Source organism: Linepithema humile, chromosome 7 (assembly GCF_040581485.1).
Source record: "Linepithema humile isolate Giens D197 chromosome 7, Lhum_UNIL_v1.0, whole genome shotgun sequence".
Classification (NCBI taxonomy): Eukaryota; Metazoa; Arthropoda; class Insecta; order Hymenoptera; family Formicidae; genus Linepithema; species Linepithema humile.
Genome location: NC_090134.1, coordinates 1,035,543 through 1,058,405, shown reverse-complemented (window position 1 = coordinate 1,058,405; position 22,863 = coordinate 1,035,543). Strand labels below are relative to the sequence as shown.

Genomic DNA, 22,863 nt, shown 5'->3' with positions numbered 1-22,863 from the left:
TACGATAGAAATAAACTGAAATAAAAGTCATGTAAAATAATGTATGTATTCTGTGAGTAATTTCTACGTAGCACAAATTCCGTTAGGGAGAGATTTATTATATATATTTGTGTCTATTGATCCTCCTTTATATTGACTCGCAGTTGTCGAGACCATTCGATATTCGTACACTTGTATACTTGTATTCTATATATGGAGGATATTATTTCTGATGCGGTATTCCGTAATAATAATAATTTTATATATATAATAAAAATTATGCAAACTTATATTTTTTGTACAAATAATCTGTAAATATTATCACATGTATTTGTTTTTTACAGATCATGCAGTGTCACAGCCAATTTCAATGGGTACAGGAAGACGTGTGGGAGTTGGAACGGGATATCACCATCAAGCGTCAGAAGTTGGAACAGTGCTCAGTCCTAGAAGCAGGTTTGTATATTGTTGTATCTTACTTTATAAACAGAGCTTTTTTAAATATATGTTATATACTTTAATTCATAATTACAATAAGAAAAAAACGGCATTTGTCTTTCACTGAATTGAACTTTAAACAAAATCAGATCTTGCATTTTATACAATTTAAAATTGATTTTATTAAAATATAATTGTAATGTTACAATTACAAGATTACAGAGTTGTCAAAAAAGATATGATATATTTTGGAGAAGGCTCGACTATTTATTATACAAAATATACTGTTAAGAATTTCTTCTTAGGGATTTATCTAAGATAATTGTGTAGGTGTATTTGTTATGACATTTTAGTGTGATATTATTTTTAACAAACTCTTTTTATTGCAGTGAAACAGGTGGTTTGGGAGTTAAGATGGTCGAATACGTCCTTGGATCGAGTCCCACTACACCAAAAGATCTGGAACCACGAATAGTTTCTCTGAGATTGGTGAGTATCTACTTAACATGAAAACTTATTATCGAGTTATGTTAATATGTATATATATGTATATACATTTTTATTATTTTATTATGCTTTTTCAATGCAGAACACCGATGCAGACAAGAAGGAAAAAGAAAAAGGTTCAGCAAGTCCGTTTGATAACACAAAGGATGACACTGGGCCACAAGGTAATGGATTAGCATCTCAGAACGGTCTCGATGACGACAAAGGATTCAAGTAAGTTCTATGAAGTTTATTTTATTTGTAAAGTTACTTATAAAGTTATTGGACGTTATTTGTGCAAAATATTGTGTGCACATCTTTTTACAATATCTTTGGCAAACTAAAACAAAATCATACAATTATAGAATCTTGTATAATTATTATTTTGCAAGAAATTTTTCAAAAAATTGTAGAAATTTATAATTACAATCTTTAAGCAATTGAGTAGTGTCTCGTGGACCGCAGACAGGATATGGTTTTTCTCGCTCGTTTATCCTATTCGTTTTTTCTTTGTATATTGCATTCATTGCAACAAAATACTGTAATAGCGATAACTGTCAAGGGCATGCATTACGCGCGGTCGATGACATCATAATTTCTCTCCTGTTTCCTTTTGCGATAGCTCGTCGTTAGATTTCCAGTAATGTTGCGCCATCGTTAGCACATGACAAAAAGCACTGGATAGACGGTGATGTTACCGACATTATTCACCTGTTCACCTGTTTGGATGTGCCTATACACTATTTGTGTATGCATGGAGATAAATTAAATTAATTTAAATTATTAATTTAGTTTTTTATTGTTTTACAAGATATTACATTATTAAATAAGAGAAATTACATGAAATATTTTTTTAAGACTTTAATAGGTATATTTTACAAAGATTCTTACATCATAACATAAATTTTATTAGAGAATCTATTGTTTTATACAATAGTTGCCATATTTTCATAATGTATTAATGTAGTAAGAGGAAAATGCAGAAGTATAATACAGAAGTTATCACAGTTGCTGCATTGTTATGATAATGATATTAACTCATCATTGATGTTCGTAAGCATTGTACTTTCTTTTCTTTCGAGATCATTAACGCAGGTCGTTTAACCTACGGATTATGTTCTGTTACGCGTATCTCTATTATGCAAAGTACACTGCTACATGACATGTAGTCAATTGCATATACACGGAATCTTACATGATGGATTTAGCTTCTTTATGCAGAATTATTCAAGGAATTGATTGTACTACAATTTCCATTTTTAACATACGTAATACAAATGAGATAATAAAGTTTTTCATAGCTTTATTATCTTTTTTATAACTTTTTGTCGAAAATAATGTAATTCTACTTACCAGGGAATTTTAATAATAAAATTAAATATCGTACATGATAAGAAAACCAAAACTTGTTAAATTTATTTAAATAAAGAATGTTTTAAGTAGGGCAAATCTGAGCTAGACGAAATGATAATTAGAGAGAAATGTAGCTATAATGATAATTTTTAAATCTAATGTATTTAAGAAATACTTCTACAAATTGAAACTTTAGAATCGATTTGCTTATCGAGCATTCCACGCACATTTTTCATTCACAACAAGATCCTTGACATTTATATTTATGATTGTTATTTGCAACGCCTGAAGAAATTTATACATGCAGTCAATTCTATATATAGAAAATAAAAATTTGATTCTTGCTTCTACATCAGTTTTTTCGTAGACTTTGGTTTAAATTGTTTATAACTGAATATTTATTATAATTGGAACGATGAATAAAGATGCTTGGTCTATTTTTTTTAAATAAAAATATTTGTTTTAATCTAAGTTATTGTATTTTTTATTTGTCTAATTTGATTTTTTTTTTGCAGTCGCACGCCTGGGAGTCGTCAACCGTCACCTGGTGAAGAGGAATTTCAGAAAAATGCCGCCGCCACTCTGGCTGTGAACGCCGGTGGCGGTGGTGTTGTATTGCTAAAACCCGGAGTTGATGTCGTTAGTAGCGAGGAACATTTCATGGCGGCGTTCGCGCCTGCACCACCACATCATCTGCAACATCACCAAGCGCCGCCGACTCATCATTTACAACATCCGCACTCGCACGCAGCGGCACAACTTTTCGGGGCGCAAGCTCCACCGCCGCCGCAGGGTCCGCCACCTTCGCAGCAACAACAACAACAGCAAGGTCCTCCACAGCCGCAAGACACCACTACGCACTTCGATGTCCAGGTAAGTCTTGTTTATTTTTCTTTTCTGTTTTTAAATGCTGTGGAACGAAGAGAGATTTTATATGCTTATTGTCGAGTTCGACAAATAAATGTTTCCATCATTATGTGAGGAATATCTTCACGACTGATTTGTAAACGTAAATTTTGCGGTAAGATTCTTACCAACTGTTACGAAAATTAAACATATTTCTACTTATGTTATTTATATCAGGATCATTTACTTTATGAATATTAGTTAATATTAAGAAGAGTGATGAAGAAGCGATTATTTGCCAGTTATATTATATAATTTGCTGATTGCAAAAAGATTATTGATTTTATCCCCGCATTTGTTCTATTTTACGAAAAAAATCATAGTATCGTGAACATATAAATACAATTTTATTAAGCGGTTAAAAGTAAACTGGGAATAATCGTCTAAATATATATTGTAAGATACGTCGATTGCTATTTAAAGTTCTCTGATTATGCAAATCCGCGTAACTCGTTTATTAGAGGATCAAAACCTGGCTTTGCGGTCGTTAAACGATTCCTCGTTTTAATGCGAGAATCTCTTAATAGCGCGAATTATGTTGTCTGTTAATAGTGGAAGTTCGTAAATTTTCCAGTTCCTTGCGCATAGATATTTATGAGAAATGCACATTCACATTTTCTAATTTTCTTATGCAATAAAACTACGCTCTTAATTTAGTGCCGAGAAAGCAAATAGACATTATTCGAGTTTCATTTTTATTATTTCGTATAATTATATTAATATAATTTAAAGTACATATAGAGCGGAATAAAGAATATTCTAAATGCTTATACAACGATTAGACTCTTGAACATTAATAAATTAGTTTACAAAGACTTATACAACCCTCAGACTTATACAACAGTTATGGTTTATAACATTTTATTGTTCTAATGCAGTTATTACGTAGAGTGAGATTAATCTTGATTACATAGTAAATACTTCATTCTAAAGAAGTACACTTTTCGTGGTTTGTACCGCTTTGTATCTTTCCCATGCGAGCTTCTTCCTAGAGAATTTTCTTAGTGCCCCACGATTTCTCGAAGTTAATGCAGATGTTAGATGTAATCATGGAAAAGACATTGTGTAATCTTTCATAAAACAGCTAGCTTTTTCATTTAGTACTTTTATCAACTTTTCTTTCATTTTTCTCGAAATAAAAAAGTGACTTGTAGTTAAAGTGGTCAAACTTGCAAATGCAGCTTTAATACATCTCTTTTATATATGTAAGGACGAAAATACATATTTTTTATTCACTGTATATGTGTCTATTCGAATAAATGTTAAAGATTCAAAGAAGCAAAGAAAAATAAAGCAGATTTTTTGGAAAAACTAAGAAAAATTTTTACATAAAGAAATTTCTTCATTCGGATTGGCTGCTTTTACAGACAAATTTATGAAAACATGTTTATTATTAATTTTCTATAAAGTTAAATCTGGCCACTTTAACTATTTTTATCTTCACCTCAATGCTCTTTCGTAATGCATAAATGACGACTATGGATGAAAGTTATTATGACGTGCAAAATAGAATTTAAGCACTGAATTTTGCTTTCTAGTTTTTGGTCGTACTCGAATGACATGCGATTAAAGCATAACTATTTTCGAGTATAGCTAAGCCGGAGAAAATAGCTACGTCGTTTTGCGCACGTGCGTCATGTGATGCCCGTTCGTTTTCGATGATAAACTCGACTCGCTCGATTTGGACTCGCGTACTTACCGTCACGACTCTTATGTTTATCTCATTATCATAATGTAGCTACTGGCTTCTTAAATTGAGATCTTTTTTCACGATGTGGGAAATGATATCAAACAACTTGAAAGAAAGATTTTTACAACCAGGGATTATATAAAATCGAAAGAATTGTTCTATTTCAATTTTATTTTTAGATATAGTCTTATTTGTGATCTCTAACAACCTAAGAATTGAGACAGGTTGTATTTGACATTATATCAAAGTGGAAGCGCTAAGTTTTTTATTTACTTTTCGGTCTACGAAACAACGATGCTATGATTGCCTGGCCTTGATTGTGTATATATTCTCGAGGGCATATTTTTTTTTTATTCTGCCATATGAAAGTAGCTTCCGTATCCATAATAGGTGATGATTTGCGCGAATTTTAAAGAGGGGACCGAGCAACCGTGAACGGACGTATAAATCACTGACTGACAGCTTCTCGACGTGTCTACTTTGAGAGAGGACCTCTTCAGAAAATAGAACAGCATTATATCGGTACTGAATTTAGCATTCTTGCATCGTCAAGTCTTCACATTTAGACTTGTTACAGAAAGTGGTCCGGACGTATTCAAATTATTAATTTCCGAACACACGCGCAGAAAATTGATAAAATTTCATCAACAACCTTTCTTCATAACACTACGTAACCAGAACATAAATTCTTTTCAAATATAAAGAGCATCTAATAGACTTCTGTTGACGAGAAATAAAACTATAGAATCGTGAACGTGAAGAAAGAGATAATGGAGTGGTTGCAACGCGCTTTTCCGTTTACGGGAAATGGTGTCCGGAAGCGCGGCAGCAGCAGAAGTACATGTTGCGAGTATAGTGAGTCGACGGTCGCCTACAGTTGGTATCGCGGTATCGTGTTCACGATATTTGTCGGTATTCGGTTTTATAATTGAGGGATTATGTATCACTTATTAAATTACATTGCCGTAATTCTTTGAAGATCTAACGGAGTTTAATAAATATAATACACACTTATATTAAAATAACTAAATTTAGCGTTTATTTATATTTTTTAACTGAAGCTATACAAAATCTGTCAAGTCTCATTTGATTGAGTGCAGGTGAAGAAAATATTTACCAGATTATTGAAAGGTTTTTGACCATGCTGTATTATTCCTATACTTCACTATATCTCTGTAACAACTTTATGCGACTTGCTATTGTTATTACTTGCGATATTTTGACATTTTATACTGAAGGTACCAACGGTTAATCGCTAACGCACGATACGCATATGGTTTTTTTTCATATTTTCTCTCTTTTCTTTTCCTTCTCTTCCTTTATTCGATATCTCACGTCTCGGTGAAAACGCAAAATGCGGCATCAAGCTGGCGACCATGAGCATGACTAGATGTCTGGAAAAAGATAGACGCAACACTGCGCTCCGTATTAATTCTACTCGACAAGCAAGTGTTTTCATAGATATATGCGTTTTAAGCGAGAGTGAAGTAAGTCCATTTTTAGTATTTGCTTCAGACGCGACTTTGGTTGATTTTTTCTATCGCTAACAAAAATTTTTCAGAAAGAGTATATAAATGTTAACACATGTTTTACATTAAATAGGATTAATTGCGAAGCAAAAGAACACGTTTTGCTCTCTCATTATCAAAAATATCAAATTATGGCGTATATCATATTTGAAATAATGCTAAAAAATTTTTTATATAAAATAATGAAAAATATTTTCATAATCATCATGTAAATTCTTTCTTGTGCATCTAATATTTTAAATAAGAATTAATATTACTATTGTTAGTTGAATAAATACATCTGTCTACGAAGTTCAATAGTAATCGAACTATACGCTTCGCGTCTTGAGCATCTCATTCGGAAAAAAAAAGATTGACCTTGATGTTTTGCTTCGTTGCGTAAGGATTTTCGTACCGCTTATCGCGTGCCCTTTGTATATCGTATATATAAAAATAGGACGCGCGTTTTGATGAGCGAGAATCGCGCGCGTGCGTGTTTGCTGTGCTCTCGCCGTGTCTAACTGCCGTATACAATACGAGGGAGAACACGTGTGTCGGTGCACGAATAGTGCGTGCACGCGTGAGACGCTGCTCACTTGTTCGCTCGCCTTCCGATCGTGTTATTACGCGAGCGCTTGTGCTCTCCGATGCATGAAGCGATTCCCAGACCTCGCCTTCTCTTCAACCCCCTGCTCGTTCCCCCTCTTCCTGTTCTTTTCTTCTCCCCTTTTCGTCTCTTCGTCGCAATTTTTCCTCCTTCTCGCGGGTGGAGAACGAGAAAAAGAGAAAGAAAGATAGAAAGAGAGAGAGAGAGAGAGGAAAGAAAACCGTAAAGGCTGTGTAAACACGTACACAGACAAATGAAGAGAGCGAGAGAGATAGAACGGGTTGTTGACTCGCTGCCCATTCAGCATAAAGTGCAATGACTTCCTCCCGATGAAAATCTGTATCATCGCCCGAAGGTTACAATCTTCGGGCACCAAATCGTTTCTCGACATTTTGCACGTATTTTGCGCCTGGAAATTCAGAGATTCTATTTCGAAGGGTCGAATATATCCCTGATCGCGCGTTTTTCTCATCGATCTTAGATTTTCCGCGTGACCTGTTTCTTACGTCGCCGGCTGGATACTCGCTGATTTTTATTTGTCGTCTTGTAAATTGTCGGTTCTTGCCTCTTCTCGTTCGACAATTTAATTTTTCTTTCATCGGAAAATTTCGAAAAGCACATGAAATTTTGGTCACAACAATTAACATTGTCGAAAGTTTCGATAAATTTATGGATTTTACAGATTGCGGATCGTGGTTTTTATTTTTAATTTCTTACATTTAAAGATACGAGAAAGATAGGTGTTTTAATATAAGAGAGACAGATATTTTATCTGGAAAGTCTAACTGCAAACGAACAGATTGTGTAATAATTTAAATATAATTGAAAGTAGTAATAAAAGAATGTACAGCATAATTTTCTCACTTGCTCTATAAATTAGTTAAAATTAGTTTTGAGATAATCAGAGAGTGAACATTCCTTGCTAGTGGAGTCCCAAGTCGGATTTTCGTAACCTTCAGCTTTTTTCGTGGGATCCATGCCAAACGTACCGCTGCGATTGACAGTTGGACATGAAATTCACTATGCACCGTCAAAAGTGGATTTCACTGTCGTTAGTTTTCGAGTGTCAGGCGATTTGGATGCGTCGCACAGTGTGAAAATTAGGACCGAAGTATTCGATGCATGTAAATAAGCCTCAAGAGAGAAACTAAATAACCAAATTATATTATATTCTTATTTAATATTATATTATATTCAATTAATTTTTTACGAGTATTTTGTTTCAAATTTTATAGGGCAGGGATGTGCAAAAGTTGAAAAGATGCGACTTGATGAAAAAAGTTATTCGGTTTTTTACGACCTGTACTTCTCTCCGAAATTTTTCAGAGAATTCTAAATGTTAATAATTTTATTAACTCTTTGTTAATTCGTAAAAAATAACAAATATTTAATTAATATCCAATTCTATTGTACTAGGTAGAATATTTTTATCCTAAATTGGACAAATTTCGTGCTGCGCATTATCTGGCTCGGTCCAGAGACCGAGGGATCATCCTACCTTTGCGAATAATCGCCTCGTGTATCTCGAATTGTCTGACAACGAATACGGTCGAATAGGCCAAGTGCTTGTCACTCATTCGACGATATTTTTGGCATCCTTACATAACGGGCCATACTTCGACTACGGCCACGGTAAAGCTGTGCGCTGGCTCCTTTTATCTCGTGCCCTCATCGCCATTCCACCATTTTTCACGCTAGGTGATTCATTGCGACACAGATGCGTCCGGAAGAGAACCACTGAGAGACGCTACCGTTTCCTCATGCTCTGTTCTCGACTTAAGTATATCAACGATTTAGTATTTAGTTTATTTAGAATTTTTTTCTTTTCTTTCCGAAGCGCACGTACGCTTCTTTCGCTAAAATTGTGCTTGCAATTATTACACGTGATTATTTCATATTGATTATTAGTTCTTTTAACAAATCGGTAAATTAGTTGTATTGCAAATACAGAATCTTTTCGCCTCCTTTTCGCATCATTGAAGGCTAGCACTCGAGGCTTCTCGCACCCTTCTCGCTCTCTGTTAGCCTTCTGCTAGCTCCTTTTGACGCACCTAAGGCTCCGTCGTTGATGGATTGCATTCCACGGGCTGCATGCAGTAATTTTTGCCGAGTCAGACAAGTGCGTTTCTTCATTTTTCCGACACCTGGCTGTGGCTGCATCAGCGTCGCGGCACTCGTCATGGTCTTGAAAATTTTCGTGTTTCGCACATCGACGCAAAAAACCGACGGGTGGGGGGTCAAACAGCCTCGGTGATGCCGAGACAAGTTTCGTGAAAAAGATTGCAGTGCGTCACGACGATTGAGTATGAGATATTTATATATATATATATATATTCTTATTATTAAGCGAAAGTAGGAAAGTAATAAGAGGTATAATTTTCTCTACGTAAACTCATTTCTATAAATAATCAAGCTGGAGTAGACTTTATTACGATGGTCTTTGTTGACTATATTGAGCCGCTACAGCGCTTCACACAGGGATTGTGGAAACTAGCCTGGATGTTCTTGACACATGCTATTTTAGCTGCAGACACATGCACACTCACCCGCGCTTATGTTAGTCTTACCTCATTATTTTTCACTCTTACGAACGTAGAAAACATGCGCTCGTTTTATGAAATTTCCTCGTTTCAAGCAATGTGTGTCATTTATTTATTGTAATCAAAAGTCCATTAAACAAGCGATTTTTCCGACGATCAAATCAACATCGGTCTTGAAAAATGTGTTTAAATATATGTACAAGCGACATTTATTTGAAACTTTTGAAAAAATTTATATTCTATCATTTAATTCAAGTGCTTGAGGGAAATAAAAAGAAGAATATAAATTGAAAGACTTCTTCATTGCCATTTTTTTCCAGCCAAGAGATTTGCTCTACGTAGAAAGCGATATTTCTCTCAAAATGTTAAAAAATGTTAAAAAATTTGCTCCAAGTGAAAAAGATTTAACCGATTGTAATATCACCCCGTTCCACGTGGTTTGCACTCATTGTCATACCTCCTGGAAACCATACCGCGTAACTTCTTTGCCGCCTTCCTGTGTCCCGATGATAGACGGGACGGATCAAGAAAGGTCAAGGCTAAACCATATTGAAATTTATCACTCCGCTGCGGTGCCTTTCACGCGCGGAAAATCGACCGATGACTCATCCAGTCAAACCGCCCTGTACAAATTTAAAAGTGGGTAGGGTCGGATCGTACACACGTTATCGGTAGAGATAGATAAAATCGTAATCATGCTAAAGTTTGGTTGAGTTTTTCTTAGCTTCATGTCCTTTATACACTGAGAAAATAAGTATAACTGTAAATTAAAGACATAGTTGTAGAAAGTATCTTTAATATTAGCTTAAAGAAAAGATTAATTATTAATTTTAATAAAAAAATGGAACAATTTTAAATTGTTTTGTTCTCTTCAATGACATAGTATTACGAGTTTTTGGCATTATATTCACGATTTTATCAGAATTGAAAAATCGTGCAAATAAAACATCAATATGCAATAGAACTTGACATTAAAAAATTTTTTTTAATTCAATAAAATGTTATAGAGAGAGAGAGAGAGAGTTATTTATTAGTAGCAGCACTTAATTGCCACTTCAGACCGAGACGGATCGCGCTGGTCGGCAAAATGTCGGTGAATCAATAACACGACTCCATTATCGTCACATAACGCGCTGGGGATCTGGATGGGAACATCGCTTCGTATGAGGGGTTATTAATCAAATGGGAGGGAGGATCATTAGTCTCGAAAGAATACGGATGACTGTGTGTGTCTCTTCTACGGCCGGATCCTAATTAAAACCTCGGATCACCCGCAGAGTTGAATCTAGGCTAGAAACCAACTCGAGTCATACAACCTCTCCACCTTCACTTCAACTCTTCTTCGGTCGCGCAACCCCTTATTCGCGTCCTCGTCCGCCTCGCCTTCGGCGGCGAAAAGCGCGTGAGATCTTAGAAATCGTGACCAAGTGCTGCCGTTGTTTCTTTTCTCTTTTCGTTATGTTGTTAAATCGCATCGGAGTGAAACGCGTATATTATTGATTTTTGCAGCGAGCTAGTGGATTTTGTTTTCATAACCCAATAAAACCATTTTGTTCAACACACCGTCTACTCCGATTACGAGTGTTTTAATTTGCATGCAAATTGAATTCTTAAGGCAGATTCCACGCAGTTAGCTAAAATATAAAATATTTTGCATCTTTGATATCGTAATATAGCAAATTTACCTTTCTCTTTAACCAGATAATAATCTCGATGTTCGTTAGATACGGTGAAATTTATGTACGTTTAGCTAATGTAGTTATAAGTGAAAAAGAGGGAAAGCGAAGGGCGAATATCGGTCGGTCGTTTCTACGTCGAACCCTTTTTCCAAGCACGATTAAAACTCTCGCTGCGTTCCACCTAGGACGTTTATTACGCCAACGCCACGGGTGCATGTGCACAGGTAGCATCTAGCTAGCTAGCTAGCTAGCTTGCTAGGTAGATAGGTAGGTAGAGGTGCAGTCGGGTACTCTTTAAGTTGAGTGCGGCCGCCGGATATATTTATATACGCTTGCAGCGCTCACGTGGAAATTTTTTATTATAATAAGAGACTCTAGAGAGGGTGGTGGCGGCGACGGCGGTGGTGGCGGCGGCGGCGGCGGCGGCGGCGGCGGCGGCGACGACGACGACGACGACGATGGCGGTGGTGGGTCGTCTCTCACGTGAGGGTTGGAAGCGTGGTATAGCCGAGAGAAAGAACGTGAAAGGGAGAGGTCGACCGAGAGCGGGAAGGATGGAAAAAGATACATTGAGAGAATGAGAGAGAAACAAAGAACGCTTGGTATATAACACGCGAACTAGCGTGTTCATCCATCCCTCGGAATGCGGAGGTTCTCAACTTTCGACAACGTGTCGTCTTTTATTCCCATCGAGATCGTTAATCGTTTGTCAACGAGATAGAACAACGAACGGACGGCGCCGCATCTGCCTCCTAATTGCGTCGTCGTTTAATCGAGTTCTAAAAGTGGAAATATCCCGTAGACATTAACTACCCTACCGTCAAGATCTTTTACGATGATTTTATAAGGCGCGAATAAATACAGGAGATAAATATAAAAGTATTTTATACGCATTGATCAATATTTTGACATACGAATAAATTCTTTCTTTGAATATATCTCTCTTAGAGTACATTTGTTGAAGTAATGTGTGATAAAAATTTCCACGTCACACACAGGATAGCCCGAATCGATCATGATCACCTTTTTGGCGAATCCAATGTGCGGACGTATCTTTGATGCTGCGAATATCTCGCCTTTTAGAAATCACGCGTACAGTTTAACGCGTAATGTCACCTAGTATGCGCAAACGTTAGTTCGTGTTCTCTCGTTCTGTGATATATCGCAGTAAAGTAACTCTCGTGAGTAAACATATTTATGCATTTATGTACCTCGTCGGCGGTACACGATGCTACGAAGTTGCCGACATGTAAATAATACGGTATAGAGTAGTTGCGACCGATAGGGAACGACCTCGGCATCCCATCTCTTTCTTTTTCTCGTTCTATCTTTTCTCATCCCCTTCCTCTCTTTCCTTTCCCGCTCATTACGTTTCATCTCGTCTCATCTCTTTATATATTTTTTTTTTTTTTTTTTTATTGGTAGCGTTGTTACGTTATACATACTAACCACTATCCATGCCCGAGTTCTTTACTGGGATTGATACAAATATGGAAAAAATCGAAAAGAGTTGAAAAAATTGAAGACGTCGAGATACATCGAAAAGTATGAGAAATGACGACTAATTTATAAAATTTTTTGTTTGCGGCGGTATTATTAGCCATTAGAAACTACGTTTAGAGAAGAACTGTAAAAGAACTGAATTTGTTTTTCTATTTGTGTACGTAAGTTTCTTTGATATGTACATAACGTCTCACAACTTTTTCCAAACATTTTAATTTTTTATAGCCAAGGTTTTATTTCGCGATGGAATGAAGTTTATTACTGGTAAAAATGGAGAAGAATTAAGGAACCTTCTATTTTTATATACATAACTCGTGTTTTTTCGTAAAATATTTTTATAATTTTTTGCATAAAAATCAAAATTATGTTGCCCATCTCGCGCTTTTCCTATTTTATGCATAGTATTTTACATTTTTTCTCACATGGTTCTCTCCGCATCCCTCCTTTCATTTGTCATTAGTTTTTCCTCTTTTTCCTAATTTTTTTCACCTACTATCCGTGAGTATCCTTCACTTCTTTTCATTGTCATCGTTCTCGTTTGCTCATGGCGGCTGCTTTTCTGTTCACCGCCTCACGGCTGTTTTGTATCGTCATATTGGTGTATATGAGGCCGCATGAGGGAAAGAGGAAGATTCCTCGAGAGACAATAGGCCGTCGAGTATGGCCGACGACAAGATATATCGACGATGCTATAGCGTTCGCGTTTCGTTCCCTTCTGTGCCCTACTGTCATTTTGTATCTCTTCGTCCTTGAGAACTTTCCAAGTTTATTACGATCGATACGTTGCATTATCGAAATTATGATATGTTCAAGGGAAGAATCGTGTAATGTGCTTGAAAATTTACAAAATTAAAAATGCTAAAATTTTGATGACACGAAGAAAGTTCTGCGATTTAGTCTTTCATCTATTTACAAGAGTCACGCAATCACTCTAATTTTAAAATAATTTTTCTATCGAATGCCAATATTAATTTAATGCAATTATTTGTGCAGTTAGTTAAATTTATGTGTATTCCTTCTTTGAAGTGTAACAATCGGTTATATCGAAAAAAAGTAAAAAGAAAAAAAAACTTAGCAGTGAGACAGAAATCGCAGCCGCTGAGAAACACGAACGATTGATTACGAGCCTTTCACCATTTCTCACCGCGACGACGGTCTTTACTATTTTTACTTACGAGCGAATTACTGATCTTCGGTGCAAACTACTCGACGATATCGTCGCTGCTATTGCCACCGCTGCCGACGGGACGAATGTAGAAGGGAAGGTTAGCCGTCTTCTTTTAAATCTCGTGAAACTCTCGCGGGCGCGCGCCCTTTTGTTTCACCCTCGTTGCATGTACAGGTAGCCGGGATGACGTTGCCTTCCTCCTCCTCTTCCGTCCCTCTATATGTACACCTCTCAAAGGCGCTTCGAGGGGGACGAAAGTAGCAAGGGAGAACGAGAGTGCGCCCTGACGAAGGGCGAGAGAAAAAGAGTTCCGGCGTGAATATGCGTCTCAAGATATGTTTTTCAGTATTAAAAATTATCGCGAGGTACGTGATGATTTCGACAATTTTAGGTAATAAATTATTCAGGTAGTATGGCATACTTGAGTAATAGTTTAGAATTTGATTGTGTTCATTTTTAATGACTATATCAACTGTTTTCTCTTCTTTTCTTATTACAAAACAAATTACCGCATTGACAGGGTAGATTTGTGTCTAAGATGCTTGTACTAAAAATAGGCGTATTCATTCGTATACAACGTGCTCTGTCTAATTGACGTACATGTATACATATGTACATATCTTTTTATACAAGATGTTGAGATATTATCAAAGTATTGCGTGGCGTGCACATCGCGTTTATAAATAAGTTTATGTTTTGACAGCCGTTTTACATCATCCACATTAAAGTAATTACTCGCGAGCTGGACTGCAGACATATTGGGATAGATATATCGTTTTTTTATGCTTCTACATTGCATGTCGAAGAAACGGTATTTATTGCGGCAACTTTGTCAGACTAGCAAGTGCAATAATTACTCAGCGATTGTACTCCGACTCGTGAAATTCCGTTATGCGTTGTTCATTTTGCATTTGAAATTATCCGACGATGTTGTATTAATTGCATGAATTTTGACTATTTCATGTTAATAACTAATTGTTTATTTTTGTACAAATTATTCAGTGCAAAAAGATGTTAAATGCAAAAAAATATTGTGGAGATAAAATGCTGAATAGAAATGAAAACGTTTTAATGAAAAGCAAACACTGTTACAAGGAACCGAGAATCTCTTTCGTGTTATTTTCTTAAGAAGCTGCGACGTAATCAATCGCTAAAACAATTAGCTCAATGCAACTAAGAACGTAAGTAATATTTAGGATATTTTGCTGTAAGCAAATCTATGTTACTAGAAATTTGACAGTGATACGCGTAATTTAGAAAATCTTTTTATGTGAATCATAAAAACTATGGCAATATTATTCTCGTGATTTACGTGGGCGTGATATCTCGAATACTGCATTAAACAAATATAATTAAAACGGCGAAAATAACACGAAGCTAAAGCTGTAGAGAATGCATTTTAGACACATTTTGGAAAAATTCTCTTGTAATCGTAAAAGTATATTATTTTTCAACTAATTCCATGAGATAAAAAGGAAAGCTAAGCTTTTCTTCTTTCTCTCTTTCATTCGCTATCATCAGAATTTTGTCTCAACGCATCCTGGCAACGGCAAACGGGAGAGAGAAAGAGAGAAGCATAGTAAAATGGACATTGTGGAAGCTTTAAGCTTTGTCGTCGCAACTCAGCAAAGAGTATAGGAGCGCGAGAAGAGCGGGGTAGGCGCCGAGGGTGAAGAAGCCGAGGGCGACAGGTCCGTATTCTCAACGGGTCCTGCGACGAATAGAGCTCTAGTCCGTGCGGTGAGGTGTGCGCATACACACACACACGCACACAACACATAGAATATTTGCGAGGAGGGAACAGAGCGCGTCGAAAGGTGGACGGAGATGGTCGGGATATGCGGAGCGCAAGAATGAGAGAGACGAAAGGCGACGGTCAAAGAGTGCGTACAACGAAGAAGGAGTAAGGGGGGGGAGGGAGAATCAGAGGGAGAAAAGGAGAGCAGCGAATGTATAATAGAAAGAGAGAGACGGTTGGGAGAGGAAGAGAGCGAACGGTACAGCGATGAAAGAAAGGGTGAGGGAGGGGGAGAGAGAGAGTGAGAGAGAGATGTACGCGTCACACCGGCCGTGCGACGCGGCGCGTCGCGTCGCGTCGCCTCGTCTTGCCTCGCCGCGCCTCGCGTCACTCAAAGCTCGGGCCATGGGAGCGAGGAGGCTCGTCGAGAGAGGAGGCAGTCAGTTCTCAGCTGCCTTTCTACACGGCAGCCGTTGCGAGCGCGCGCGGTTTACCGGATCACGCCGGGCTTAATTACTCGCCGCGGTCTCTACCCCGGCTTCACGTTGTTCGCTTTCTCTCTCTCTTTCTCTCCCCCTCTCCCCCTCTCGTTCTCGTTTGGTTAGGCGGCTAATATTGTCGAATTAAACGCAGTGATTAGCACGATGGTATAAGAGAAATTGCTTAAAGTAATGCTCCGCGATCGAAAGTTTACCTGATATTTTATCCGAGTTTCTGCATACTTGGTTGAAATCAACGAAGAAAGTTGCAGAATTTTCGAAAGTGCAAAGCGTATCGGAGCAACGACATCGTCGTGTGAGTGACTTTTCGCGGTCAAAAACCGGCGAATTCGCTCGAGACGGGGAGACACGTGGACTATTACTCGCGTCTGGCGCAAATCTCGATGTGAAATGTTTTCGATGAGAATGTGATTTTTTTTTAATTTCGTGATTTCGAGGTGATGGTGGGGCGTGCGATTTAGCGTCGTGCTTCGTAGATACAACAGGAAGTATAGTGCGCTCGTAAAGGATAATAATGCAGGACATCTGACAGTATAGCGTAGGGCGCGCGATAGTGCGCTTCTATGTGCGATAACGACTGTGCCGTATGTGCACGAGGATACGCAGGAGAGTTGTGTTGAGTGTGTGATAAATGTTAGTGCATCGCGGAGCGGCTTCCGTAACTGGCTGACCAGCTCCAGAAAAAGGAGGCAAACGATAGAAGGCTAGGGGTGAAAGATATGGTGGTTCTCGAGCTGGAGGCGGTCTATGCCCAGGCAGCCCCGCACACGAAACTGCTGAACAAGCGTTTCGTCGGGGCCCATCATTGGCTGGGACCGCTTAAGGAAGCTCTTGTCGCGCGACTCGCGGCTGACAAGGTACGGACTCGATCTACTTAATCATTATTTTTGTGCTGCGCTATATATTCCGAAAATCGACAGCGCTATTGAAATTTTCCGCAGTAACGCCCAGTGGAGATATTGTATACGCAAATATATATCATTACAGAATTAGATAGATTTTTCCTTAGGAATTTTAACACATTTATTTTGGAATATCTCAAAACTACCAAAAATTCAAGACTACTCAAAACTACTTTTATAAGTGTCACAGTTTCTAGAAACTGTTCAGAGACTATTTTTTCGCCGCGCAAAAATATAGGTGCTCTAATGTCATTTTTTAATATTTTAAATTCAAATTCCATTAATGTACGAGTACACTTGAAATTAAATAAAAAATATAATTTTGTCATCTATAATAATAGTGCTTGATGCAAGAGAAGTTGTATAGAAAAAAATTTTTTAATGAAAATCGTTCATCATTATCAAATATCATTCCAACCTTGTCAAGAAATTTATGCAACGGAATTCGATATTTTGTCCTGTTTGTCTGCATTCCAATTTCTGACAATCGTATCTAACTTTTGAACGTATAGTAAATTATTATATGATTAGCATTAATTATGTTGATCATACTTTTCTGTGAAGATTTTTATATCGAGAAACAGTTTTATCGAATTAAATGCTTTTTTAATTTTTTTGTTTCTACTTTTCAAGTCATAACATTTGCGTAAAGTGATACTATTCGATCTTTGGACAACTTGAGGCAACACGTTTTTGAACGGTCATTTAATATCTTTCTTGTTCTGGACGTCCTTAACCATATGATCGACATCGTGTAATCGTACGAAAGATTATGTAATGTATTTGGAAAGTGTATATATTTTGTTTCACTGAAAAACGTTGATCTATAAATATAGTGTTGATAGAAATCAGCGAGGTATATTATTTAACCAAACGACTCACTTAATTAGCATATAAAATCTCATTGGGGGTGAATTAATTTGAATATGTCAACTCTTAATTTTTGAGTGCACGGTTTACCTGCTAAATTTTTCAAGTATTTTATAATACAAACTTATAGTAATATTTGTAGTATAATTAATGCTAGTGATTAAGTAATAATTTATTATACGTTCAAAAATTAGATATAGAATTATATATAATATAGAAGATTGGAATGATGTTTAATGAATAATTTTTAATGAATAATTTTCATCAGAAATTTTTTTCTACACATCTTCTCTTGCATTTTGCACCGTGCGCTTCAACTTTCTCATTAAATTTTTAAAAGTTTTTCTAAACATTTATTATGCATAAGCATTGTACATTAACAATTGATTAAATAATTATTTAATCAATCACTATTTTATAAAATTTTGAAATTATTAGCGAGTATTTCACGTTGACCGCCGTAAAATCAACATATTTTCGTTGAATTCGGATTTCGTAGACATAAAAATAACTCGATACTTATTTATGATATTAAAAACATAACAATTGAATATGCTTTTCCATGTCTATAAAAACTCTGCTCTTGTGACAATTTGTACATGAGCCGTTATATTTGCGCGTTGAAAATTAAATATAAATACTTTTATATCAACTAACGAATATTTCTGCACAACTGCAAATCATCGTCGATAGTGGTCTTGCGTAATTTGCAAATGGACACATGAATTAATACTTAGGTGTTGGAGAATTTTTATACAGATTTTTGACTTAGCTATTATGAGAAATGGATCAACTACAGTAGTATTCATTTATTGTTTTTAACAATAGTGTTTGATTTTTCGAAGTGGATCGTTATTAATTAAGCGTAATGGATCGCTGCGATTCGCGAGAATCCCAGAGCAGAAAAGCGATGGTCGATTGCCATTTAAACCGCTTTAGTTGGACGCGCAATAAAAACTTTCCGTGTTTTGAATATTAAACTTTTGTTAGCGTTGTTCAACTTTTTATATACATTCCTGCGTGCACTGCTCACATTAGATTGAAAATACTATGCATGTATACACCGGTGCTGGTTCTTCACATTTATACCACGATAGATATAATCGGGTAAACCCGCTTTATTCTCAAATAATTCGTATTCAGGTTTTGATAACAGCACGTGGAAATCATTTTTTTAAATTCTTATAATGCGTTATGTAGTTTTCGGTTTAAACCAAACCATTTTAGTGTTTGTAAATAATCCTTAATTCGAAATTGTGTCGAGAAATTAATTTACTCAAAATTGAACGAGGAATGAAATTTTATATATTTTTATTTTTGTAGCTTGTTCCGTAAATTTTTTTAGATTTTTAGATCTTTGTTACTCAAAAATTAATGTTTCAAAATGTTTGTTTATGGAATTTTAGTTAAGTAAATTTAAGAATCTTTTAAGAAAGTACGAAAATCGGTAAATAAATCTACAAACAACATTTTTTGTATTGGCATATAGGGGTTTAATTACTTATTTATGACATAAATTGCTCGAATTTTTTATTGAAGATTGAATAGTCGTTTAATACAATTTTGTAGGCTAGACTGTTATTTCGATTTGCTTATTATTTCTTTTCAAACGCATCCACTCTAAAACACATCTTTATGTATTGTACTTGTTGAACGGGAAAATTCTAGGAGAAGTTGCGTTGAAATTCCTTCATAATCGCAGTTTGACGATAACGTCAGTCGAGAATGAATATTGCGGACGAGACGGAACACGCGGGTCGGAGATTGAAAAGCTGCATAAGTATGTATTTAGGAGTACGAATACACGACCGAGACTAGTATCAGACCGGTTGCAAAAAATTGGTACCCCGAATGAAACTTTTTACATGTGATTATTTTCTACTCTTTTCTCATCTTTTTGTGACTTAAACAAGTTTTGATATTTATTACAAAAAATTTAATAAATTATAAACCACGTACACGCGCATGTGTACTATTAATTTTACTTTTTGAAGTAGAAAATCTTTCGTAAATATTTAAATTAGTGTAACTGGCATTCTGTATGCCTTAATTTTTCACACTTTTATGCACTCGTTTTTTAATAATTTTTAAGGTCGGTGTTGATTTTTGAAATTGGACAATTTTTGCTCTACCGATAAAAAGAAAGCGCACGCTACTAGTATTCACCCTTGAAAAAAAACTTGGAAAAACAAATTTTTCTGTGGTTCTTAGTTTACTCTCTTCATCTTTGTGAGAAAAAATGAAAGAGAGTATAGTTGACGCGACGAAGGGGAGATCGTGAGATTCTCGATAATTAAGCGAGAAAATGAGTGCGGGAACGGTATGTTGTGTTGTAATATTTATGCGGACGCGATACCATTGTACAATAATGGCGGGACAGAGTACGAGGCTCGTTTCTGCTGACTAGTAACAGAATTGTGAGTTACCCTAATCCTCGTGTTACCAAGTGGCCTCCTGTACTTGGTGATGTTGCACGGCCTCGGGAAATTTTTGCCGATAACAGCGCAACTCGAGCCAATCTAGAATATTAATCGCGTAAGAAACCCCTCTGTTCTCTTTCTTTCCACGTTTGTGTTCCGGACGCATCGCTTAAAAAGATCTTACGCCGCAGAAATTCGGCTCGTACAGCCAGGAATGAGAATGCGAATCAGCGCTAAATACAGCGCGCAGCTTTTTTTCAGCTTTCACATATGATGTTGAAATGAGCAATTTTACGAAACGATTTGGCACATTTCCAAAATAAATGCATGATTTTCCACTCACGTATTTCACATTAATGAAATATTAAATTCTCTAGTGTATTTTAGTCAAATCTTTTAATTAAGTAATCGGCGATGCGGGAGGTTCGATTTTTTATGACAAATACGAGGAAGCAAAAGATGAACAAAAATGTTCTTGCTGATGTACTCTAATATACAATTAAATTATTAGCGATACTCATGATAACTTGATGTGATATTCTTGGCATGATGATGCGTACAGTTTTTCAATTTCAAATCTTTATATTGATTGATTTTGCAAAAATATAAATTTACTTTGAGGAATAGCTTAATTAAGAGCAATCTTATTATCTTTTAAATTCGAAAAAAAGAAACAATTAGTATACTAATCAAATAATTAGTTAAGTTATTTTCTTTCCATGTAATATCAGTAATGTTTGCTAACACATCACAATTCTATACATTAAAGTTCCTATGAACACTTGTTACAACAAATTTGTCAATTTTAATGGAGCATAAACGCTTAAACGCACCAGCGAGTAAATTTAGTTAGGATTTCTCTTTTGTAGAAGAATGTATTTTTAAAGGTGATTTTCATGGAAATATTGTAACATATAAGTATAGGCATCATTTGATCTATTATTGTATCTGAAACCTGAGGTTACCTCCTGAAATTGTGCCTCAGTACCTGTTTTAAGCAAGTTCGCACGATTTTAACCCGCGAATGCATATGCTGTACCGCAACTATCTCTGATAACCTCGGTGAAAGCGCACGCGATATGCTAATATTTCCAATATTTTTCCGACATGCGGGTACGTAGAGAGACGACGCGGTGCGGTTTGTGTCACGGTAGAACTCTCGAATTGAACGAGCGCTTTCGACGCTTTGTTCTCATTTTATTTGTAATCGCGCGTGCCATCCTCTCTCAGCGACGGAATTGTTCTTCTGTTGTGCGCGCAGCGGTTTCATTGGTTTGTAGTTAGTCCGCGAACGATACTTTGAGCCCCGGCATACAGGGTGTACCAAGAGGTAAAGTTGAAAACGTGATAGAGAATATTGTATAAAGTAATATGTATAAATTATTTTTGTGTTGCATATAATTTCTTAAATACAGTTCTTTAAATGTTTATTAATAAACTTTAATATTATAGTATTTAATCTAGTTAATGATTGGAAGTCATCATTTTCGAAAGCAACAACAAAGTAAAATAAATTTTGCATTTTCTGCCGCGAAAACAACGTCTTTTACGTCCTTACTTTTCGCTGATTACCCTCGGGCTTTGGTACATTCTGTATACAGGAAAAAAATCATGCTCTAGGTTCGGCAAAAAGAGAACGTTGACAAACGTGTTTGTAAAAAGACATTATTAAAACCAAAAAATGCTTTTCATAATTTTAGTATATTTCCCAGTTGTTCGGTTTCTTTATTTATGGACTAAAAGTTTTTTTAACGCGTATTTAAGTTACTCGAATTCTTTGTTTCAGCATTTAAGTAGAACTTTTCTCTTAAACTTTTATTTTATATCTATTCCTAGATTCATTTTATGAAAAATGTTTGCGCGTTACGTGACACCCCGTAGAATAACACCAATGTACCTTTTTATCGTAGCGCAAGTTCCACACTACCTTATTTTTCAGAGGTTCTCCGTGAAAGGTTTAGTTTATTGCTGTAATAAAATTTTAAGACGCTAGACGTACACGCGTGCGCGCGCGAATTATTTGGCACACTGTGGCCAGCTTTACTCGGTCGTTCAAAAGGCCGACAGTGAGCAAAACATATTCCATTAAGGTGTAAATGTTTAAGTACCCGTAGTGCTTGCACCTATAATTTATCGAGATTGCCATGTTCGCGCACGCACACTGTTCTCAGTGTGTGTTGGTTCTTCACTATACCACATGAGAGGCGATTTATAGTTCTCATATATACAATACTCACACGTGTTATTTTTCTGCACACATCTTTGCTCGATCTTTTGCTTTAATTCTTCTGGTGAAAAAGCTCTCTGGACGGTAGTAATTTCGTTTACCATATTGCCCACATTCACGAAAAAATTAGAAAATCTAATTACGTGTCTGAGAAGCATGCGCATACCATCATTTCTTTATAAAAATTTTTGGTAAATACATCGATGTTTGTGACATGGTTTTTACGGTTTTTAGTGTTGTATAAACTACAAGAGTTCGACTTTTTTCGCGATTACTATCTTCTTAAAAACGTTACTTCAGAATGAGCGTTGAACCCGTTTTACAAATGTCACAAATTTAGCAAGTGGAA

The 22,863-nt window shown here is 36.2% G+C and overlaps 1 protein-coding gene across 12 annotated transcripts in view; it reads left to right on the top strand.

Annotated features, from left to right (window-relative positions):
* Positions 1-22,863, top strand: part of pum (pumilio) — a 79,639-nt gene that overhangs the window by 18,943 nt on the left and 37,833 nt on the right. For all 12 annotated transcript variants that reach the window (XM_012377955.2, XM_012377954.2, XM_067359454.1 and 9 more), the window contains 4 exons: positions 324-435; positions 807-906; positions 1,007-1,137; positions 2,772-3,129. In XM_012377955.2, coding sequence (XP_012233378.1) covers positions 324-435; positions 807-906; positions 1,007-1,137; positions 2,772-3,129 — 701 coding nt within the window. The remainder of the gene's footprint in view (positions 1-323; positions 436-806; positions 907-1,006; positions 1,138-2,771; positions 3,130-22,863) is intronic.